Source organism: Bombus affinis, chromosome 11, assembly GCF_024516045.1.
Source record: "Bombus affinis isolate iyBomAffi1 chromosome 11, iyBomAffi1.2, whole genome shotgun sequence".
NCBI lineage: Eukaryota > Metazoa > Arthropoda > Insecta > Hymenoptera > Apidae > Bombus > Bombus affinis.
In genome coordinates this window covers 7,891,366-7,913,944 of record NC_066354.1, presented here as the reverse complement: position 1 = coordinate 7,913,944, position 22,579 = coordinate 7,891,366, and the positions used below count along the sequence as shown (strand labels likewise).

Sequence of the window (22,579 nt, the reverse complement as noted above, 5' to 3'; positions counted from 1 at the left end):
GAGATAAACATGCACCGAGCCGTTCCACGCTGGCGTCTTCCTCGCGATTCCATTGTCGGTTGTGTTATCATCTATCAGCACCTTTTTCTACTCAACGCGAAACGTGTGCATTTTTAGGAGTAATTACGATCGTCAAGGACAAAGTTAACGTATATCGTGGTTCTCCATCGGCGAGGGACGACGGCCGCTACTTTTTCTCGTTATAAAGTTCGGTTATCGAGGAAGAAACGTCGCGGCGGCATATAGAAGGGATAAATCCTTTATTATTGCGAGCACGTTATTCGGCGAAAGAGACTGGAGGAAAGAACGTGGTTCGATAACTTTTACGATCGGAGATGTTACGCTGGCCGTCGTCTTTGTTACAAATTTATCCGTTTCGACGTGGCGCGACACAGCGGTGAAAAGGCAAGAAGAGGAATCGGGATGGGAGAAGAAAAAGCGAGCTCGGGCGAGCGTTGCTTCTCTTGTTAGTTAACGTCTCGCGTTTCCTGCGAAGCTACGGTATCGCTCGATATCGCCGACGAATAATAACGCGGTATTCTTTATCACCTGAAATCCTTTGACTTTGTATTCCTTTGTGGGGATTGACAAGGAAACCGACGGGAGAAACGGAAGTCCAGGCTGACGGCTTATCAACCGTCGAGCATAGCTAAGGACGATACAACGGTGCACTTAGTTGTTTAATCAAACCGGATGAAAAGAGTCGCTAGTTTCGTTATCTTTTGTACCGTTCCTCTTTTGTCCCGTCTAACGAGGAGACGAAACGAATGCATTTGATTCAAGAATTCTTTCCTTCTCCGGGAAAATTAACATGACAGCGGTGAGCAACCCGGTGGAAAAAAGGCCTCGACGCCTTGATGACGAGGCCGAGAACGAACGCTACGTACGAACTACGTCTACTACGGCTATGCAACGAGAACAGGCTATCGTCCGTATACCCACGTACGCTTTTACGCGTGTAAGTACTTATTATCCACGCTTTATAGCGAAGCGAGCGCGTCTTTTCAAACTAAAACGATGCCAGGTTTAATTAGGCCAGTTTGGGACAGAGTTTCGTTCTATCTTATTTCGTTGCTGTTCGCTCCGTGCGACAAAACGAAGAACCAAGCAAACGCAACGCTCTGTTATTGCAGAGTTGTCTGCAAGTTGCAGTGAACTCGATTCGGCCGTCGTATGTCGATCGTATTCCTTTCCCGAACGTTTCGCCGGGTATTTCCGTTTAAACACCGAGTCGACAAGCGGAGAACGCGACACGCCCAAAAGTTTCTTCCGGCTCTTTCGGTTTGTTTCGGTGGATCGCGTTTCAATTAGCCGACGGGCAAAGGACGATCGCGAATCACGGATCTCGTTCGCAGAGAAACGCTCTACCGAAAGAGGCAAGGGTTAGAGCCAACAAGTAGGTAAAACCGGGACACGGCTTACTAGCCGAAGACCGTGCCAAATGCATCCGCGCCTGTTTAATCGGACGAGAGACGTCCTTCGAACTTGTCTTTGTCTCTCGCCAGTCGTCCTCTTCCTCGTTTAAATTCCCCGTTGTACCTGTCTTCGTTTTTTCCATCTTCGTTTTGTCCCTTCTTCTCTCCGCTTTTCCTATCTCTATCTTTCTTTCTCTCTGTCGCACCCCTTTTATTCCTTATATCTGTTTCTCTGTCTGCAGCTCGTTTTCTCCATTACACCGATAGACTCTCTTTCTTTTGTCCCCACTCCTCCGCAGGAATCCGTTCGCCGAAGATAATTCGAAATCGATTCGAAACGAGGCCATTTGAATCTCGGAGAAGGTGGCGCAGACTGTCAGAACAGATCAAGATTTCTTCTCCTCCCGCGAGTCTTTTTTCCATTCCCCTTTTCCGCTCCGCTTCGAGCTTGTTCCTCTTTCTTTTTTCGTCGTCCCCCTTTGGCTTTGTTCGATTGTTTTATAATCTCGGCTCGCAGCCACATTCTCTTGCCGGAGAATCGTGTCCTTCGTTGGATAGGTTTCGCATCGACGGATAAGCACTTAATTACTCGCGGTCGATCGTCCAGGAATTTCAATTCGTCTTTATCCTAATTCGTGTTGCTGATGTTCAGCGACGAATTAAAAATCGAAACGAGATTTAATCCCTTAAAGAACTTAATCGGATGGGAAGATCTTGGATACGATCGATAAACTCGGCAGCTTGGAAGGGTCGAAAATACGTCGACTCGATCGAGTTGGATTGTAATCTATGCAACTTGCCTCTCTTCCGTGTTCCACAGTCCAGTCAAGGAGCTTTAGCTCGCTTAGCATAGGTTAAGCTTCGGTTAAGGCCAGAGGTTTACCTTCGATTTACTAGCCAGTCAAGACTCGTTAAACGTTATACTTCGTTAAGGGGACTAGAAAAATTTATGACCAATACCAACAACTTCTTTTCTTTCCTTCTTTTCTTTAAATTCGCGCTGTTCGTTCATCGAGTAACTCGCAGCTTTACTGTTGGCAAAGAACGATCGTTAATTTATAAAGTCCCGTTACAAATTCTTTCGTTTATCGTGCACACGACGAGAAGGAACTCGGCTAAAGTCAACGATCGTAGACTCGTCGTTTTCCGAATCGATACATCGATAACCGTCTCTTCGAGTCGCATATTACCTACGTTTCGCTTTGAGAAAGTAGCTGCAAACTTTGACGTTTCTATTCGAGCGCCTGGCTGCCGTTCGCTTCCTACCATTTTCTCTCCAGCTGGGACTCCCCTGGACCTTTCCACGTTTCCTCCTGTGTTTTCCCTCGTCGTTTCATCACGCCAGAAACGAACCAACGATACAGTTCGAGAGCTTTCGTTTGTCTTTTATCGTTTGCGAGCCAATTCCAACGAAGGCTAGTAGTAGCCTGGCTACCAGCCACCTGCCACCCCTGCACCTTCTTCCACCATTTGTCGTGCGTACTATCCTCCCCCGTGTGTGCAAACAGTCCCGTTTCTTTGCGTTTCGTTGCAACTGTGGGAGATCGGAAGCGAGTCGCGCTCTCATCTCCTAGAGAAACCGGTAAATTGAAAAGCGGCCAATCTACAGACTGACTGTCCCACAGGTCGATGATTAGCCAACCGACGAGCAAAATTCGGATAACGACGCGTCGATCGGATGCTGCGCCGCGTACCACTTCTTCCATGGTTTAGACAGCTTGCATAATGAGTTCGTAAGCGCGCACGCGTTAATTAGAACCCCTTAAGGATCGCGTTCTAGATTCTGGTTTGCCGTTATTAATTCCATTTTCCTGTTACGGTTTCGCCGAAAACGAGCTGGTCCTTTGATCCTCCTCTCGACGGAACCACCTGCGCGAAACATTTTCCTTCTCCTAATCAGATTTCGTAGAGGTAAACGAGGATCGCCCAACTTGGTCGTTAAATCCATTCTCTGGATATGGATACTCCATCGGCGACTAACTTGTTTAACCCTTTTCTGTCAGCCGCCCATCTCTACACCGAGACATCAAAGAGCTCGTTACGCGTGAACACGATCCGCGTGAAATTTACATTTCCATGTAGATCGCTTTCGCGACTGATTTTACGAGGCTTTAAGCCCCGACGTGTCGTAAATCGCGAAGAGTTGCGAGGGCGCGTAATTCGTTGCAGCGGTTCTCACGACGCTTTGGCAAATTAAGGTTACCGAAACGTTTCTTCTCCGACCTGGTGATGAATATGGGTTACGGGTAGAAAACTTGGGTCGAGAATGGTATCGATATTCGAACGGTATCCAAAGCGGCGGGAGGTCAGGTCTGAGGATACTAAAACTTTTCGTTTGAACCTGACAAGAGCGAGGCGGGCAAGTGTGCGCGGTTTTATGCAACGGGTCTAGCCGCAGGAAGAGACAGTTGGAACGGAGCCCAAAAGCCCGGAGCTTCATTTTGAGAATATTCGGAATCCGGTATAAGGGTGGAATTACTCGTAGCACGTGGTACATACAACCATCCGGGTACAATGGGCCAACGGCATTGTCTCGTACGTCGCCGTTACATAAAGTAGGTGTTAACCGTCCTTTCGTACACGCTCTCGTGATATTCCGTACACGCATCCTTCCAAGGTTAGCCGATGCAGCCGCCTTGGAAAATGGAAAATGGACGAATCTCTCGCTTTATCGAAGATCGTCCGATAACGGCTTGCATACAGCATCACTGTAACTCTGTTCGCTTTAACGAGTCCGGTAGGTTATATGTAAACGTAAATTGTCGACCGTTTGTCGCGTTTCCAGGCAAATCCCCCGGGTCCGAGTTCGCGCCACGTTCCTCTTCTTTTCCTTTCTAATCTCCAGCAACTCCGACTTTCTTAACTTCCATGCTGTAGTTTTTCCTGTACCGATGTTAAGTCGCTCCTACCATGGCAAAACGAGCAAGATGTTATCGACGACACCCGATTACGAGGAATCTTCTGGAAGTGGATCGGCCGAGACAACACAGAACCACCATCGAATATCTGGCTCGTTCGATCTCGTCGTAGAAGCTCGGTTCACATCACCTATCCCGTAAGATTCATCGAATTTCTTCTTGCATTTGGATCCTAAAAAGGTTCCCCGGTTTCGTAGGATACGTTCGTCTCTCTAGTCCGATCTAAAGCTCGGTTGCCAGAATTTTCCGGTGAAAATTCGACTCGGTCGCGATTCGGGGCTTCTTCTACGTCGCCGTAGCCTTGCCCTGCTAGACTGGGGAGAAAAAAAGGCGATTCAGGAGGGTAGGAAAGAAAAGAGGCTAGAGGCGGGCGTTCATTCCGGTCAGACGGCGCACTGATTCCTTGAAAAATTGCCAACAACTCGTGGCTGTGCTTCCTTTCCTCCTTCCTTCCTTCCTCCCTTTTTCCGTCTCACCTTTTCTCCCTTTCGCCCTTGCATTCGTTATTTTCGTTTCGTCTTTTTCTTCGTTTCCCTGCCGTGTCTAAAGGCTAAGCGAAATTCATTTTGCCTTCCCTCTTTCTACCACCTAGAAACCAGAAACTTGGTCATCGACCGTTCGCCAGTGTTTTCGAACGATTCTTACGATATCTATCTTTCCTTTCCGATCTTATCCCTGGAATTACGTCGTAGCGAGAAGAGAAGAGCAGGCGAGTTATTTCAGTTTCGCCAGAGACGCGGACGCTCAGAGAATTACAAAAACGTCGCTATCGTAACCTCGTTGAGAAAGATCGTCACTACTATCGAATATGCGCGTGCCAGAACTCGCGAGTTCAGGTTTCCTCGGTCGATGAAAATTCGGTTATCGCCCGGTGGCGAAAACGTGGAAAAAAGGAACTAGGCAAAGGAGAAAGCGCAGCCAGCAGCGAAAGCGATTACGCGTTTAAACTTTTTCCGCGGCGTTAAAGGAAGCCATTATCGTGGACGTGGATCGCTCCCGGAAAGCGAGCAACGGAGAAAGGGAGAGAGAGAAAGAGAGGGTTCTCTTCGAACAGTTGTATTTTCACGAATCGCTCTGTACACGTACTAATGTGTCGACGAACGAGCCAGGGAGCGTACTCGAGACGTACCATGGAGAAGAAGCCGAGAGCATTGAACGACGGTTTAAAGAGACGAGGTAGCTAGTATGCCGGTCGAATAGGTTGCACGGTAGCGGCATTTCCGGTGCGCTCGTGCACACACGCGCGTCTCGTCTTTTCTTCTCTCGCTAGTCTTGCCTCTAATTTTTTCTTTTTCCTCGTGCGCGTTCCATACAGGCAGGACGCGTCGCAGACGTGCCGCGCCGTCGATGAAATTGAATTTATCTTTGTCCGAGTTTCGCGTCTGCTTGTCGGAAAAACTATTTTAGACGACAGACATAATTGTATCGAACGTTACATAAGTACTTTCGTCTTTCGTTGTGTTTCTCGTTCCATTAAATTTTACACGCCCGTTCGAAGATCGTCTTAACGCGTTCACGGCGAACGCTCGTAAATTTTGTCGGTTTTCGACGCGAGCCGTTACGTTCGACCCTGCCTGTCTGTTTCCTCCGTGCTCTGTTGGCAAAGGAGCTTCCTCGGAAGAAAAAATGCTCTCTGCTGGCCCCGGCCAGGGCGGCAGCACCCTTCCGAAAGATTTGTGGCCAGGATTTCGTAGCTCGTAGCGCGAGGATTGCCTGAAAATTTTTCATCGTGATTATATCGGCGGCATTGTCGCGATACTTCCGCTAGAGAAATTGTTACGCCAGCGACGCGCGATTTCCTCCCTTTTTAGCTTCGTTTTGTTTTAAAGCGATTTATCAATGACAGAGAAGATCGCGTGCAAGCCAGACTAGCATGGGCTTCGTTAGCTTCAAAGTTGCTCGGGTATTCTATGTCAATTTTCTTGCTTTGCTTCTGTTCCAAGAGAGAAGAGAGAAGAGAGAGAGAGAGAGAGAGAGAGAGAGAGAGAGAGAGAGAGAGAGAGCGTTGAGTTCGTTTCATCGTTTTTTCCAACGTGATCGAATGGAATTCACGGCTTTGAGTCGCGTTCAATTTCTTCCACGAGATTTTTTCGTCTTCTCGCGCGGTGGAAGCTTGCGCGTCGATGATCGATGAACGCGAGCGATTCGCGAAGAAATCGATACGCGATGTCGAGATACCCGACTTTGACGCAACCAAGGGGTTGATGGCTGGCACATTTGCGACCGGCAAGGATGATGCATTGCGGTCCGGAATGCGGAAGGACGCGAGGAAAAAAGGTGAAGCGAAGATGCTTCCGCGGCTGCTTTCAGCCTGCTACGTTCTCTCCCGCCCCTTTCGTCGCCCCTTTTTTCTTCCTCTTTTCGTAGCAAGGAATCTCTTCTCGTACCTTCGACGTCCGGCGTGCCTCGTATAAATGCTGTAAACCCTTCCGTGTAGCGGAAAACTTCCCTCGTTATCTTTGATTACGTTTTCGATTCTTCTTCGTATCGTGCCGTTGGCCGCAGCACCGCGTCGTGCAACTTCTCAGCTCCCCTTGCTCGAATTCTCCGAGTTGCTCGGAAATTTTGTAATTTACTCGATCGTTCGATGTCTCTTTGAGTTTCCTTTTTCCAACCGGGTTCCGGTATTAAGCGCGACGAAAGTATTTTAAAAGGTTCGTGCGCGCTGCTTGCGCCATATTTCTCAACGAACAGAAAGTAACGAACGACCGACTTGTTGCGCGGGGAGAGACGAAGAGAAGATAGAAAGGATTCGTGACAGAATTTGGTTGACCGTATGACTGATATCCGATTCGATTTCACCGGGACCCGCATCTCCGAAGAAAAAGCAACGGGAGATCGCGATTCGGGGGAAGAAAAGGCTCTTCTCGCTTCGGTCGAAGGCAACGAATCCGAGCGGAATTCCGGCACGGCTGTTCGATCGCGACGCCGCGCCACGTCGGTGAAATTGATTGATGTACGGCCTGTCGAATCCGGCGGCAGCCTATTTCCGGCTCGCAACCCCTTGCCCGATTCCTTCCAGCCAGTTCTCCGCATTAAGTCCTGGACTTGTCGGATTGAATCTCACGCCAGTGGAAAATGCACTCGACCGATTCATTGCGAGAAAGCCCATTACCCTCGCGTCGTTCCTACGACTGATCGGTGTACAGCAGAAATAACGTCCATTTGAAAATCAACGGCGCAACCGTGTGGAATTCAAAGTCTCGTTCGCTTTACGAGTACCGTGCTTTTCATAATATTCCAAGCTTACAGGCGTTTCTGCGCGATTACGACGCAGCCGTAATCTCGTTCGATAGGAAAATTCGTTGCTGGAATCCGCGCGAGATTTCGTTTTCTATCGATTTCTTGTTTCTGTCGAGAAATTGGCTATTTCCGAAAAAGAAGTGCGGAAAAGTAGCGTGTCCGACATATCGATGACGGTGTCGAGATTAAGAAGAGCCTACTTCTCCGGCAAAAAGTATTTGATCTTTTGCCTCGTATTTAGGTGGACGAGGAGGACATTAATAGAGTTCTTCCGGTTGTCTAGTCGGTCAATCCACTTTGCCATCAGAAAGATGAAGAGTCGGGAAAAATCTTCCAACGTCTTTTCCCGAGCGGCCGATTGGCTCGTCGATACTTGGCGTAGCTACAGAACGTCTCTATTGTCCTGGTGAATGGTACAGCCAGCCTAATCACTGTACCCCATTATAGCGGCTATCTCTGCCTTCCTCGTTTTTCCTTCCTCTTCCCCCCCCCCTCCCCCGCCTCCCGCTCTTTCCGCCGCCTCTTCTCTCCCTTCTTTACCTTTTAACCAATATTCCACTGCTGTCCCTATCGATGCTGCGTCGTCCTTCCGTTCTCTGTTCTTCTTTCGTCTTTACGATCGCCATTCAAAAGGTTACTGCCGCTGCCAATGGCTCCAAGCGTTTTTTTAAGACCGACAGTTCGGAATCCTGGCTCGATTGCTACCTTGGGATTGATTGGCAGATTGAACGTGTCGATGGCCTCTTGTAATTCCTAGGCAAACCCTTTTAATCGAGCGAAAAGGGTCGTCTTCGTCGAAAGGGACCGGCACGTGCAGCTAGTTAGCTGCGCGATCTATCAGAAAGCGATTCGTGATATCGATCGCGTTCAACTTACTCCACTTGCGAGTTTATATAGTTCAGCCATCGAAGTTGCGAATAATAACGAGCAACCGCGACAGCTGGAAACCGAACGATACGAGTCGACCGAGGGAAACGAGCCGGATGCGAAAGAAAAGCGACGAAAGGATGCGAAAGGAAGCAGCGCGCAGATGGGTGTCGGGAAAGCCGAGGTTACGATAGTCGCTTTGCTCGCCTACAATGAAGTCAAATCATATTTTTAAGATGCAATTTCGACGGAAATCTCTTATGCCGTAGCAGCTGCTACCAGGCTACCGTTAACCTGTCTCCTTGCCGGCGTCCTTCCTGAACTACGACACGTATCCAGCGAAACGTCTCTCCCGAGTAAACAGAAAGAACGAGGCGAACGAGAACGGCAAGAGGCTGGATTAACGTAAACGAGAAAAAAAGAGAAGAAGAGCAGCGAGGACACGGTAGAGGAAAAAGAAAGTGCTCGTATCTTTGGTCATTTTCCCCTTGTAAGAGACATCGGACTTTCTGGCTTCCCTTGGCCCCACGCGATACGCTTTAATCGGGCCACTATACTTTCCTTCGTGAATTCCGATTCGCGCCGTACGAACGAGTTGGAAAACTGAGACAACCTCGTACGCCTTCTGGATTAAACTTTCTCCCCTACGAAATCGAAGCCGAATCCCTTCGACAAACTTTCTCCGGTTTCTCAATGCTGGCGCTGAGGTGGACGCGTGCAAAATCGTCGCTACCGATAAAGCGAATGAACAACGAAAAATTCTGTCACGTTGGCGAATTACTCTTCGAACGCTGTCTTCTTCGCGGTAAAAATTACTCTTAACAGAGAAGCTTATAAAACGACCTGTAAAGAAGAAGAGTAGAGGAAATTCTATTCTCCGTGAAGCTCGTTCCCCTTGGAATTAACGCGGCAACTGTTTAAACGTTAGAAGAACGTAGCAACTTGCCATTCACGGTAACAAACGTAATTTTGCCTGTAACGGTAAAAGGAGGGCAAGAAGGAGTACGTTGAAAGTCTCTTATCGCTTTTCGCCATAAATCCGCGAGATGATCGGCTTTCAGCGTAGCGTGTTTCGCGGTGCGGTGCGGTGCGGTGCGACGCTTTAATTCTCCGCGTTCTAACGGCGTTGTACTAGATCGAGCCTGTCGAACGATCTCATATATTATGCAAATAAAGGATTCAAAGTTTTAGCCAGTAAAATATACGAGCCATTATATGGGATAAGACTTGGTTGGCTACGGTAACGTGCCCTCCACGGTGATTTTCTTTACGTTCGCGGACGTTGTCGCGTAAATTATCTGTAACGTAGCTCGCTTGTAAATTTAGGGACGCACGCTGCTGCCTTTTTGTCCACCAGAGATTTTTCTCCGCGAATCTGGCATATTATGTTTCCGCTATTGTGGCACGCTAAGTGTACGGGAATTTTTGTACCGCTGCGTTGCGAGCTTCTACTTTACGAGATACACCCAGGCTTTTAATAGCGCCATAATAGTGTACCCGCGGAGCACGAAATACCGTATTCCAAAGGCTGAAATAACTTTGTTAAAAGAAAAAAAACGTCCGATTCGTGCAGCGCACGCTATCAACGAATTATTACGTCGTGTATCCGTCCAAGTATACCAGCAGCTATAATCGTAGGAAACGCAACGAGACAGCGACGTTGATTACGCGGAATATTAATCGATGAAATCATACGTACGTCGTGTATCCATGTCAATTTCGACCAGGGAGGATTAGCTCTGATGTGACACTCGAAGTAGACGTCGTCGCCTTCCTTGATATCCTCCGGGCTTAGCGTCGATCCAAGGTTCAGCGACACGATCGGCGGATCTGGAAACAGATTTTAATCGAAGCGATCACCACCACCAACGAGACAGAAAGAATAGAATAGCGTCTCGATTGAATTATCGAAAGTAGAAACACGATTCTATCGCCGAAGGTGTACGTGCGAGGATCAAGTAAATAATCGCGGACGATTTACTCCGATAATAGATAACAGGAATACGCGTTATCTCCTTGCCAAGCTTTTACTATTTTTTCTCATAAAGGAGGAATACGTTGAAGGGTTTGGATACGTTTTATCGTCACGGTAGGCCCCACCCTCGTAGAATTTCATCAACCTGATACCAGGTCGAGACACGCTTTCTCGGTTCGTCCTCATCACGCGGCAACCTATCCATAGTTTCGATACGAAATATGTATTTTCGGTTTCGAAACTCAGTTCCTCAAGTTCCCGTTTTTTTTCCTGACCATGAAGCTTCTTTGCCTGTGATATACGACCGTCTCGATGTCAAGGGATTATCTTAATCCAAAATACTCGCCACGTACGCTCGTTCCACGGTGGCCACAGGGTTGCCGGTGAATTACAAAGAAGACAAATCTCTGGCGGGTTTTGGCGCATGCTTATTCGCGTAATTTTTTCGTATTCTTCTAGCAGACGACATCGGCCACGGTCTCGCTAGCTCGATTGTCTTGCAGTCTAGCTTCACGGTCTCGCTTGGCAGTTGATTTCTTCCTGGTTGGTGTAACGTTCTCGAAAAATTCCAGTATTTTCTTTGCCTCTTGTATCTCTCGTCTTCATTAGTTTAATCATACCGGTTCCTCTTAGCTCGCTTTCCCGTCGGGGAGTTTATTCTTCGGGCGTTCTCGCAGGATTTTATCGCGCGCCACGATAAATTCCCTCCTTTCCGGTGGCTCTTCTTTTCCCCCGTGCACCGGCGTGTACTGCTCTTTCGAGATAGTATTAATTAGCTCGATCGCGTCTACCCGCTGCTTCTTCTCCCTTCAGCCCCAAGTTCAACGCCGCCACTTTTTAATTCTCGAACCTCCGTCGTTGCATCGTGCCGTTTCGCTCCTGTCCCTTGTTTTCCGCTCTTCTTCCACCGAGGCGAGATACTCGTCCAGGATTGCAATAAATTCCACCCACTATCCTCCCCTTTCATTTTCTTCCCCGTTCCTCGCGAATCGAGAGCTCGTGTGTGTGGGCGGAAATGAAGGTGGAGCACGAAAAAGCCGGGGCCTGCTCGCAAGGTAATGCGTAATTTCAACGATGCTGCTCGACGGTCAACGTAATTGGATACACGACGTGACGTTATTTCTCCTATTCTCGCGCTTTTTCCTCAGACGCTATCGAGCATGTTTCTTTCCTGCTGTCGATACACCTGGCGTATCTACGCGCGTACTTTACTTACGGGACAATGTTTGACAAAAGCGGTCTGAAAACTTTGAAACGAACCGGCGGAAGATCATACCAATGACGAGGAATCAGTTCCCCTTACTTTCTACTTACAAAGATCCCAAATAATTAATTGCAAAAAGTTACGCCACTTCCGGCGAGCTGTGCTTCCGTTCCGATCGGAAGAATCTTGGAAATCTTAAGCAGATCTTAATCAGATCTTGACAAGTGTAAAACTACAAAGTTTCAGGACGCTGGGATTTCCACCAGAAACTACATTTACGTTCGATTTATCCGCTGCAAGCGTAACAAGTGCAGCCGAAGTTAGTTTCGATTCGTTTCAGATCCATCGTTGTTCCATAGAAACACACTGTGACGAGTTTCGTGGCTACGCTGTAAGACGAGGTAATTATAGTCCTTCGTAGCCTATGTACGCGGTACTCAGACGCTTAACGAATAACAATAATCTCGTAAGAAGGAATGCACGATCGTGTGCTATCATCCACGATCGTCTTTCTACGATCCAGTTTTTACGCGACGGACGAATTTGTTTTTTGGCAAAGTCGACAAATACGCTGCGCGAGAAGAAAGTCTGTTCGCGTCATGACTTTTTAACCGATTCCACGAACGAGGATGGTAAAAAGGAAAGTCCATAGGGGCGCGAAATGGAACGAGTCGAGATGACGGAATACCCATCTCCCCCTGTCTTCAAAGGGGAGAGGAGAGAAGAAAAGAAACGTGGAAGCTCGTGGATCAATCGGAACGACCGAATTCATCGATGGCATCCTTTTTCTCTTTACGAGCTGTCCGTCCCTATATGTCACATATATCTTTTTTTTTTTGTTTTACGATCAACTAGATCGGAAAACGGTTCCGCGGAAGAACACCAACGATCGGTTTCGCTGAATTTCGGCTGTAATTCGCTCGAAATCCAGCGGAGGCCGTTTTATTGCAGCTGTAAAAACAAGGGTTGGGAGAAAAAAGGAAATGGAGGAAAAAAGGAAGAGAGGGGCGACTGGAGGGAGGTGTGCGTTCAACGTAAAAACGCTCGTAAATCGGCCGATTTCACGATGCGCCTCGATAGAAGATAAGAGCAAGGGATACGCCAACCCCATGGTGATACTCTATTTTTTTATGACGTTCGCGCGACGCGTATGCATACATTAAGAAGCGTCGGACGAACGCGGAGCAAGTTTAGCACGACGAATCATCGAATATGCATTTAATGTCACGTCCGCTCGTAAAACGTCGTAACAGGAAACGAATCGGGATCTCTCTGAAAAGAGCAATAGAATATATATTTATCGTATACTTACAGACGACGTCGATCTTCCAGGATTTCTCCACGAACAGTCCCGTAACGTTTGGATTTTCGGCCCTACAGGTGATCGATTTCCCGTGATCTTCCACCCCTGGCTCGAACTCCACCATGCTCACCGTCCGATTCTCCGATCTCTCCTCCTGCGTGACAGATCGTTCCAAGTTACGCAAAGTTTGTATTTTTTGGACAGTTAAATGATCGAGCTCGATGGCTCGCTTCGTATCAAGAGTTATTCGAGTTTCAAATGATAGGAAGCTACGTGAAGGTGCGCTAACCGTGTCAACGGCTACGAGAAGAACAAGATGCCCGAGCTTTTCCAGCAAATCGTTCTGGACCGTTGAAGAAGACGAAACGTCGTCACGCTGTAGAGTTTCGTGTATCCTGGGAAGGATATCTTGTTCTTCTGGTGTTTAACGTTTTCGTTTGACGTTTTACCGAACGAGCTTTCGATACTGTATTTTTCACGCTGTTTTTGCAACCTTTTCGATCGTTCTTCATTTCGCAACGAAGAGGACGCTCGCTCTTTTGCACCGTCACTTTGTCACCGTACGGAAGAATGTAATTTTGGCAGATAATAATTTTTATCAGGTATCGCGAATACCGTTCTCAGTGGCGTTGCTCGATTCAATTCCGCGGCGCAAGATGGCGAGAAACGAGAACGAAGGCAGGAGATAAAAAGCGAAGGGAAAAAATGGGAAACTAGTTCGACGGCAACTCGGCATGGTTAATTTTGGTTATATTAAGGTCGAGAGGCAGACCGTAAGCAACGCTGGCAACATCTGCTGGAAATTCATTCCTGTTAGCCCGGACTCGAAAGGACCCGGGTCCTGCTGCTAACGCCGTGGAATCCTTTCTAAAGAGTACCACCGGATTCTACCGAGCGTGAATTTTACCGGCAGCTTCTGACGCGAGATTCTTCGCTCGCGTTTTTCTATTTATTTTCCAGCGGTGTCGAGAGAAAAAGCCAGCCGCTACTTCGACCGGGAATTTTGTTTCAAAGCGTGTCAACTGATACTACGCTCGACGCGGAAGCGCGTTAAGGGGTCGGAACCAAAACTTTCCTCCGGTTGGACACGTTCTCTTCCCTATTCTTCCTTAGTTTTTCTCACTTCCAAGTTCTGCTCCTCAGCCGCAAAAAAGATGTTCTTTCCTCTGCGCGTAATATAGGAATTGTCGTTACCCAACCGCCGGAATTATACTTTTCCCTGCGCTCGTCTAATTTTCTTCGCGCGAACGTTCTCACGGCAACCGAGAAAAAGGAGGGAAAAGGCAAGGCGGTGGCGAGCACAAGAGGGCACCGGAACGCGCAAAGGCGTCGCGGAATTTCATTTAGAAATATTTATACGCTCTTAAGTGCACCGATGCGTTCGCGTTTCGACCGAGTAGGAAATAAAGATGATATATCGCGCGATTACACGTCGACCCTATCGCAGTTTTCTCGGTACTTTCGGTTCGCTAACGAAACGCTTTCTGGTCGTGAAACCACGTAATACGGAACGCGTGGCGAGCGAGTAAAGACAGCCTGAATGACTATAGGATAATCAGGATGGTAATGCGATAGAAGCGGTCTACGTGTTCTGCTGCTTATAGAATCTGCTTACGTTAATATCTCTCCTTGGTTCTTTCTTCAACCCTACGCTATCCCCGGTATCCTTCGTACCCCTTTTCTTTCTCACCGTTCTCTCGGGACCGCAGCGCTCGTCCTCGTCGTTCCCTCTTCCTTCTCTTCTCTAAAGCCATGTTATGAGGCTATATTTTATTATCCGACGCTTGTGCCACTGGGAATTTTAAAGAGACGCGTCGCCGCGTAAACGAGCAACGACGTGGCCTTATCGTCCAGCCTGTTCGTTTTAACGGCGCGGCGTACTACGTTTCTCGTTTGTAACCCTCGATCTCTGTCATTCCCCGGTGATTTTAAGCAAGTGCTACACGGAATATACCGAAAGTCACGAACCGTTGGTTCGTGCGATCGCGGGTCTGGCGATTGGATAGAGGTTGGTTCGTGGTTGTTCCTTCTCGTAGGGAGACATCTATCTCGGAAGGGGAAGTCAACTAGCGGTGGATGTCGCGAAGGCGGTGCGAGATTCATTAAAATTCCTCGCGTTCCGTGACTGTTCGATGTCCGGCTACGCGGTGTCTCATCGGCGAATCTTCACACGTATCCGGTCCACGGCTCGTCAAAGAATTTTAATTTCATCGCATAAAAGTTGAATTGGAGCTCCAGATGGTCGCAGAATCGTCACGGACGCGGGTGTTTTGCTCGAATTAGAATTCAGCCGAGTTTCCATCGGTGACTGTCGTTTACTCTGTTAATCAGTCCGTACGCCAGAGTCTTGGTCCGTGCGCCGAGAGTACAAGGGCTTGGAGAGAGAGAGAAGGAAGGAGAGCACAGGTGCGACAACGAGCGAGGATATTGCGACTGCTGGTGCACGGATACGCCGCGTCGAGGCGTCGTTAAGCGTTGCGGGCAGGGCTTGTTAATGAACAACGCGAAATTAATTAGGGTCGCGCGTCAACGTGCCGAAGACAACGGCGGAGCTGTACACGTGCGCCCTGAGCCTGGTCGGCCAACGTTACATCTGTGATTCCGGATTATCGATAATGCGACCGCCTCGGGCCTCTGCCTAACCGTCGTGATTTAGGTACCAGCGTATCTGTTCGCTCGACCGAGCTCCAGATTAACTCGAATTGCGACGAGATTACGAATCGACGAGATCTCTCGCGCGAACTCGATCTTATCTTCGATCTTCTCTTTCGCTTCCTATACACACTCTGTCGCCTATTTTCCACCATAGACGCTTTCGTATCTTTTGCTTTTTGCCACAGAAATATCTCGGTCCAGCCAAAATCGCTTTAATGGCGGCGAATTACGCTCTTGTCGATCGTTTCGGTAAAGACAAATCCGACCTCTCAGCCGGATCCGAGAGGCTGCATTTCATTCGCGAATGCTGCAATGCAAAGAAAATCCCCGACTCTGCGTGGTGGCGTTGCCTCGCCTTGATGCGTTGACGGCATCGGTGAGAAGCAGCAGACCGGAGCTTTTTCGCGAAAATGTTCCCCAACTCGCGAGAAGCTTAGCTCTCTCTCTCTCTCTCTCTCTCTCTCTCTCTCTTTCTCTTTCTCCTCTCTTAGTATTCCAAGGAGTCGAGGAAAACGCGCTCTCCGACCTACCTAGCCACCTACCTACATACGTTATCGGCAAGCATCGAATACTCCTATCGGCGTAGACGCCGATTTTCGCGCTCTGCTTTCCAAACAACCTAAAAGGGCTCCTAACTTTGTAACGTGGTGCGTAGTTGGCTGGAAACTCGTAGTTATGGCTTTTGAAAGTGCTGTCGGAATGCGCGGCTTCGCGTCAGAGTCTTTCTCTTCATCGACGTTCCATTTCGTCGATCAAATTCACGGTTCTGTTAAATAGCTCAGCCGCTTCGCCACGGGTTATCTCTCTATTTTCGACGTTCGCCCTTCTTCTCGTCCTTTTTATCCCTATCTGGCGATTATTTCGCCACGTCGAGAAGGTAAAATGATGGTTCGAACGCGTTCTCGTTTCTTCCGACCAACGAAAAATTTTCGTTAAAATCCGCGACTGCATCGTTGCGATGCTTCCTAATGATTTCGACGTTTTCCTGTTCCCTCTCCAATCGACGTACGCCGTAATGGCGCATCGTTGTCGCGAACAAAGGCTTTCGAGCCTTTCGTGTACCGAATGTATCTTGGCAGGTTCATTTCGTAGCCAATAGCAATGCTCTTCGTGGCCGCGTTATTGGAAACGTCGAATATCGCAACTTCGAGTCGAGAGTTCTCTACTGGACGGATCGACCGATGTTCTTCCACCATATCGGGTCCACCGAAATACAGGAAATACAGCAGATTCGATCTTCACCGCCAACAAATCATACAGCTGTTCGTTACTCTCTGGATCAATTTCCAACTCTCCGTCGATTCGAATAAATTCTTTGTAAGCGCATCATCCGTTTCTCGGTCACGACGCACAGTGGCATTGTAATTTTCACCACACACCCTAGCGGACATGTTGTTACGCATCCGTCGAATCTCATCCAACAGCCATCTACCGAATCTCGACTTTCGTTCACTTTCATTTTCGCTTGCTATTATACGAGTAATATTGAAATAAAAACAACGTGTTTGATTTTGTTATTAAACATCGTACGAACGGAAAACCATTCGTAACGACGTACGGCATACGAGGTAATAGAAACGGTAAATATTAAATGAAATTAATATCGTATGAAAAACAACCCGTGTTCGATTACTGCGCCGTCGTTCCTGTTTTGTTTCGTTTTTCTTTTTCAATCAAATGAAATAAAAACCCTTTATGTTTGCAATAATTCTCGAATATCGTTTCCTAAAGTGATTAAAAAAAAAAAAGAAATCTAAAAACTATATAAGCGTCGGTATACACCAATATGCGTCACAGTAGAAGATGAATTTCATGTTGCGCTCGTTTGTTACGTAACTTTTAATTCGAGTAGCACGTCCGCTGGAAGAAACGTAAGTGGATCTGCGACATCGCGAGATTTCGTTAGGAAATCGAAGGTAAGCGTTAGCGAGATTCGTTGAACGAAAATGAAGGAGAGGCGAGATCGCAGGATGGTTAAGTCGACATTGCGTAATGACCAATTAGCATACCGCCAATGAAAATATCTGCAGTCGACAGGTGTGGTTGCTTAATTCAATCGACGTCCCTCGAAAGTGCCAGCCTCGAACCTACCTTCCGACCCTTCCGCCCTTATACAGCCCCTTTTCCTCGTACAATCGGACGCGACCCGAACCTGCGAATCCAATCCGTTCGTGCAGAGTGCCGCCATTTCTCTTGCCCTGCTGCACTCTCAGCGCTTGGTCCCGTTCCGTTTCAAAGGCCGACGCTAAGCGACGCGACGCGAGGTTTCGCTCGGCGTCTTCGTCTTTCCACCGCTTTGACTCTGTTTCCGAGCCGAGAATCTCTTCGGAGGAAAAGATTCGCCGCCGAGGGGTATAGTTATCGGTTCCCCGGAGCGTTTCGACCTTTTCAACCGTTTCCTATCTCTCCTTTCCGCTCTCTCGTTACCTTTTCTTTCCTTCCTCTATTCGACCACGAACCTCGAAGAGAGCTCTTTCGAAAGATAGTTCGATACTCGCTGCTCGTAACTCCGGTTTCAGCTACTGTGCAATGGGAAATCGAGCCGTCCACGTTTTTAGCGACTGTTTCATCGAGTATTGTTCGCCTCGTCGTCGCTTCGGCTCGGCCTGCGTCCCGAAATCTTGGCACAGTTCTCGTTAAATCGCGATAAGACTCGTTAGCGGACGATCGTTTTTCAATTACAAGGACGCGCGAATATCGTCTAACGATATTCCTTTGCCGCGTGCAAAAGGAACGTTCGCGAATGTCTTTAACCGCTACTGGCGACTATTAGCTCGCTGGGAGAAGAACGTAAAGCGAAAGGGCGGAAGTAGCGAGGCGTAATTTACGGGACACGGACATTCTGATTTAAATTTCGACCAAGTGAAATTGAAATATCTTAGTGTCAGGACGCGTTACCGTATTTCATCGTAGCTGCGTCCAGCCCTGGAGAACGGGCCGGGTTAATTAACAACTAGCAAGCCCAACGCGCCGACTATAATAAGCAGCTTAGGTGTTAATTAAATGCCGCCTGCTACCTTTTGTTCCTTCGTCGCAAACGCGACAAATTTCGTTAAGGTGATGCGCTAATAATTAGAAAGCGATAACGAGCGGATTATCGGGGTCTAGTTGCGCGGATAATGGACCAGCAGGCCACGCACAGGAAACACATATTTTCGCCTACCGACGACGATAATAAGTTAGTCGGACCGGCACGATGCTGCGTTACGTCGCCCCCCGCCGTGTCTATCGATATCGCATTATCCGGCCGCTATGAGATTATCCCGAGGAAATCGAATTTCCAACCGACGAAATTAGACCGCGGCGTCTTAATTTCGGGTTCGCTCGCAACGAACCTTCCTGTCTTTCCGACACGACCTCACCGCAAAACGGATACGAGTTACGAGAAACGGAAACTTTGCCGAGGAAATTTAGCGACGCGAGCATTAGCGACGCCGCACCTCGCCTTTGTTTATTTCGCACGAACGACGAGGGGAAAAAAAGCAGAGAGCTTCGGCTGAAAGGAGATACCAAGGGGAACCAGGCTTTGTTCCCGGAACAAAGGTTGCACGCGAGACTTTCGAAACGGGGTAGAGAATTCGGACTAAGCTTCTAACCTCGATCGCTCGTTATTTCTTTTTCTCACCGTGGTGTGTTTCAGCTGTCTTCTTCGTCCCTTGTACCAAGTTATCACCGCCGGTGGTCTCGAGCCGATGGTCTCGCATTCCACCTCGTACCGTTTCCCAGCCAGCAGAGATTCGTTTCCGACTCCCTTTTTCCCTGGCCTCCTTATGGTAGCCGTCAACGGTTTCACTGAAAATCAACCAACGAGAATTACGACGTTTGCCAATCGATAGATCGATCGACGGATCGGTCCTCGATGTCGACGTTTCACGTCGTTCTCCTTTTTTTCGAATCACCGGGTCTCGCAACCGCGCACGGACCGACGACGCTAATCGGGCGCGATAATTAAAGTGAACCGATAATTAAGGCGGACAAACGGGCAGGGGATACGTGAGCTCGATGCAAATCGTGCGGCCGATTTAACGTTGTAAAACCCCGACAGGTCGATTGCCAGTCATTTGTCATTTCCGAAGAACGATTCTCGGCCCTAGGGCATTCGCTTTCGGGCTTTTCCGCAAAAATACCAATAATCGTTTGCTAATCTTCCATCTTTCTGTCCGTTGGTTCGCCTCTCTCTTCCGATCGATCGATCAGCCGAAAAATCGGCGGACACGGATCGCAAAAAAGGTAGATTCGATCGCAAATTATTTGCCAATTTCTTTCGCGAGCTTCTGCCGTGATAACGATCGCTACACGAGGTAAACATTGATTTTTCAACGCGTGTGTAAACGCGTGGAACGATACTGTTCGGAGCGAGGCGACGATCGCTTTGACGGACGATAAATCCGAGTATCCAATTGGCCAATACCAGCCAGATACGATCCGTTCGTGCGTGAAATATGAAAACTACGAGAATAGGTCCGTGGCTTCGTACACCGTACCACTGTACCATTTCTGTTCTCATCCGACTGCCAGCGATAATGAGTTTCGACATTTTTCTCGCGCATCCATTCTCCTCTACTCGTGTTCGTTTCGTTTTGCTTCGCTGTGCGAACAGTTGTAGCGCGGCATTCTCGAGAATGCACGGAAAGACACGGCCACGAATTATCTACGAAAATACCATTATATCGATTTGTTTCTCACTCGGTTTACGATTAATCAAATACGGTAAACAGCTGAGAGAATGCGTACGAATTATACGAGTGTTGCCACATTAGTAATTTTTAAGCGAACAACATAGCGGATCGCGTGCACGCAAATATTTGATTTGCCGGATTTCCGGAATCACCGGTCTTTTCGATTATCCGCAATCTCGTCTATCCTGCGCTTCCCCGGCAGCCGTCTAGCCCGGCAACGGTTCGCCTCGTCACCGTTCAGGGGTTTTTTAATTTCTCTTTCGTTTTTTGTTCCACCAGCCATGAGATGAATACACGCTCGATGCATGGTCACTTGGTGCAGGTCGCAAAAATCAAAGAGCGAGCATCGATCAATCTCCCTTTTTCCCTCTTCGTCCCCATCGCTTTTTCTCTCTTCCGTACGCGTACGCCATTGCCGTGGCCACTCTGCTCCTCTTCCTCCCCCTCGCCAATTCTCTCGCTCTATTCCGCTCTCTCCCTTTCCTTCTTTCTCTTCCCCCCCCCCCCCCTCGTTCCGTTATCTCGCGCACGAAGCGCAGATTTTTATTTTTTCGTTCGCCGCTATGATGGGTGTTCTCGTTCGCCAATAACGGGTCTTCAATTTCGTCATTCGCTTCGTCGAAAATTTCTTGACTCTCGAAAGGACGGATCATTCAGTGCCGATCAATCACGGTCGTCGTTCGCGTCGTCGTCCACGCTTTCTTTTTTTTCCAACATCGTCGACTCGCCGGAAATAGACGAGGCTTCGGTAAATATCTCGTAGAATTTCCACGAACGTTCATTCGTCGAACAGCGAGATGGTAGTAGGATGGAATGAAATTTCCTTTAGGCGAATCTACCCCTCGCTCTAGTTTCACCCTTGTAGCGGTAACCGTGCCGCGCGAGGCCAGATAATTGATCTATGAATTTTTCAGTTTACTCTCGAAATTAGTATTTCGTCGTTCCGGGTTATTGGGCGGTCGCGAGTTAACGAAGAATTCTAATTTTGAGAAAGCCCGAGGTTTGCCCGCTTTCATGGTTCTTCGGCTTCTTGCAGCGATGGAGAAAGAGAGAGAGAGAGAGTCAGATAGAGATAGAGATAGATAGATAGAGAGAAAGAGAGAGAGAGAGAGAGAGACACGGATGAGCCAGGTGGGGCTCGAGGCAGGATTTAATATATTTCTCGTCTTATCTTGCCTTATCTTCCCTTAAAGGCGATTCACAGCGGCGAGGGAGCAAAGGATGTTGGCCCACATTTGCTGTCTCGTAGATGTTATCGTTAATGCGGGACAAGATAGGCTCGGGGTGAGGCTTCTGATTTGTTGGCCACGCGATAAGAATTTGTATCTACTTCTTGTCTTTATTTCATTCCTCTTTTAACGACGCTCCACCATCGCCTATGGCTATGCCTAGCGGCTCTTAACCCCGGGGAATTACACGATTTCTTTTGCCCTTCGACGTCCATCTCGTCTCTCGCTGCTTTTCTTCCTCTGCTTTTATGGTTGGTGGTATGACGAGAGAAAAGCCGAGATAATTGTTACTCACGGTTAAGTTCCAAAGTAATCGAGGCCTCCTTTGGCTCGATCAGGTCCGTGTTCCTTGCCTGACACGTAAAATTCGCCCCGAGCTCCGACCGAGTGATAGGCTGCAGAGTCAGCCTACGGAGGAGAAGATTGGAAATGAAAATTAACTGGAACGCTTGTGGCGATACGAGGAAGGAAACAAGGCGTCGGCGTACCTGTTTTCTATGACATCGCCAGCGTTCTTCTCGTACTCCTCGTCTTTGACTTGGCCGTTGACGAGCCACCGGACCATCGGCTCTGGCTTGCCTGGAAAAGCAAATGAAAGTATCGTCAAGAACGACGCGATGCGTCTCGTGGAAGATTTAGAGGCCGTAATTTTTATTCGTCGCTGTGCCGCGACAACGAAAACGGAAGCGGCGATGGAAACGGAAACCGCGTTTTCGCGTTCGTTTCGACGAAACGGGTAACTCGACTCGATAAACCGATCGATCGAACGGAACGAGCGCTCGCAAAGATTTACGAAACATCGGGCGACAACATCAGACCGAGCCACGAAAGTGAAGCAAATCGCGGCCCCGTATGCTCGTAACGACTCGTGCAAAGTGATTTCGACCCCGGTGAAAAGACTTGGAACGGTTGCTCGCGAAACCAAAGGAGAAACGCGGTTTGGCAAGAGAAGGGAAGGGTAGGGCAGAGTTGGCTGGATGGCGAGAGGAACGCGAGTGGACAGGGGAATCGTATACAGAGGGCCGGGACGAGTTCGGTCGGAGCTACTAAAGGCTAGATGAGTTGCCGGGAACTTTTAAATTAGCCGATAC

General features: G+C 48.4%; 1 protein-coding gene across 5 annotated transcripts in view; it reads right to left on the bottom strand.

The window, feature by feature from the left end:
- The window catches only part of LOC126921894 (nephrin-like), a 252,845-nt gene that overhangs the window by 24,380 nt on the left and 205,886 nt on the right, over window positions 1–22,579 (bottom strand). For all 5 annotated transcript variants that reach the window (XM_050733899.1, XM_050733902.1, XM_050733900.1 and 2 more), the window contains 5 exons: window positions 21,977–22,067; window positions 21,784–21,896; window positions 19,206–19,372; window positions 12,935–13,079; window positions 10,143–10,273 (listed from right to left, as the gene is read on the bottom strand). In XM_050733899.1, coding sequence (XP_050589856.1) covers window positions 10,143–10,273; window positions 12,935–13,079; window positions 19,206–19,372; window positions 21,784–21,896; window positions 21,977–22,067 — 647 coding nt within the window. The remainder of the gene's footprint in view (window positions 1–10,142; window positions 10,274–12,934; window positions 13,080–19,205; window positions 19,373–21,783; window positions 21,897–21,976; window positions 22,068–22,579) is intronic.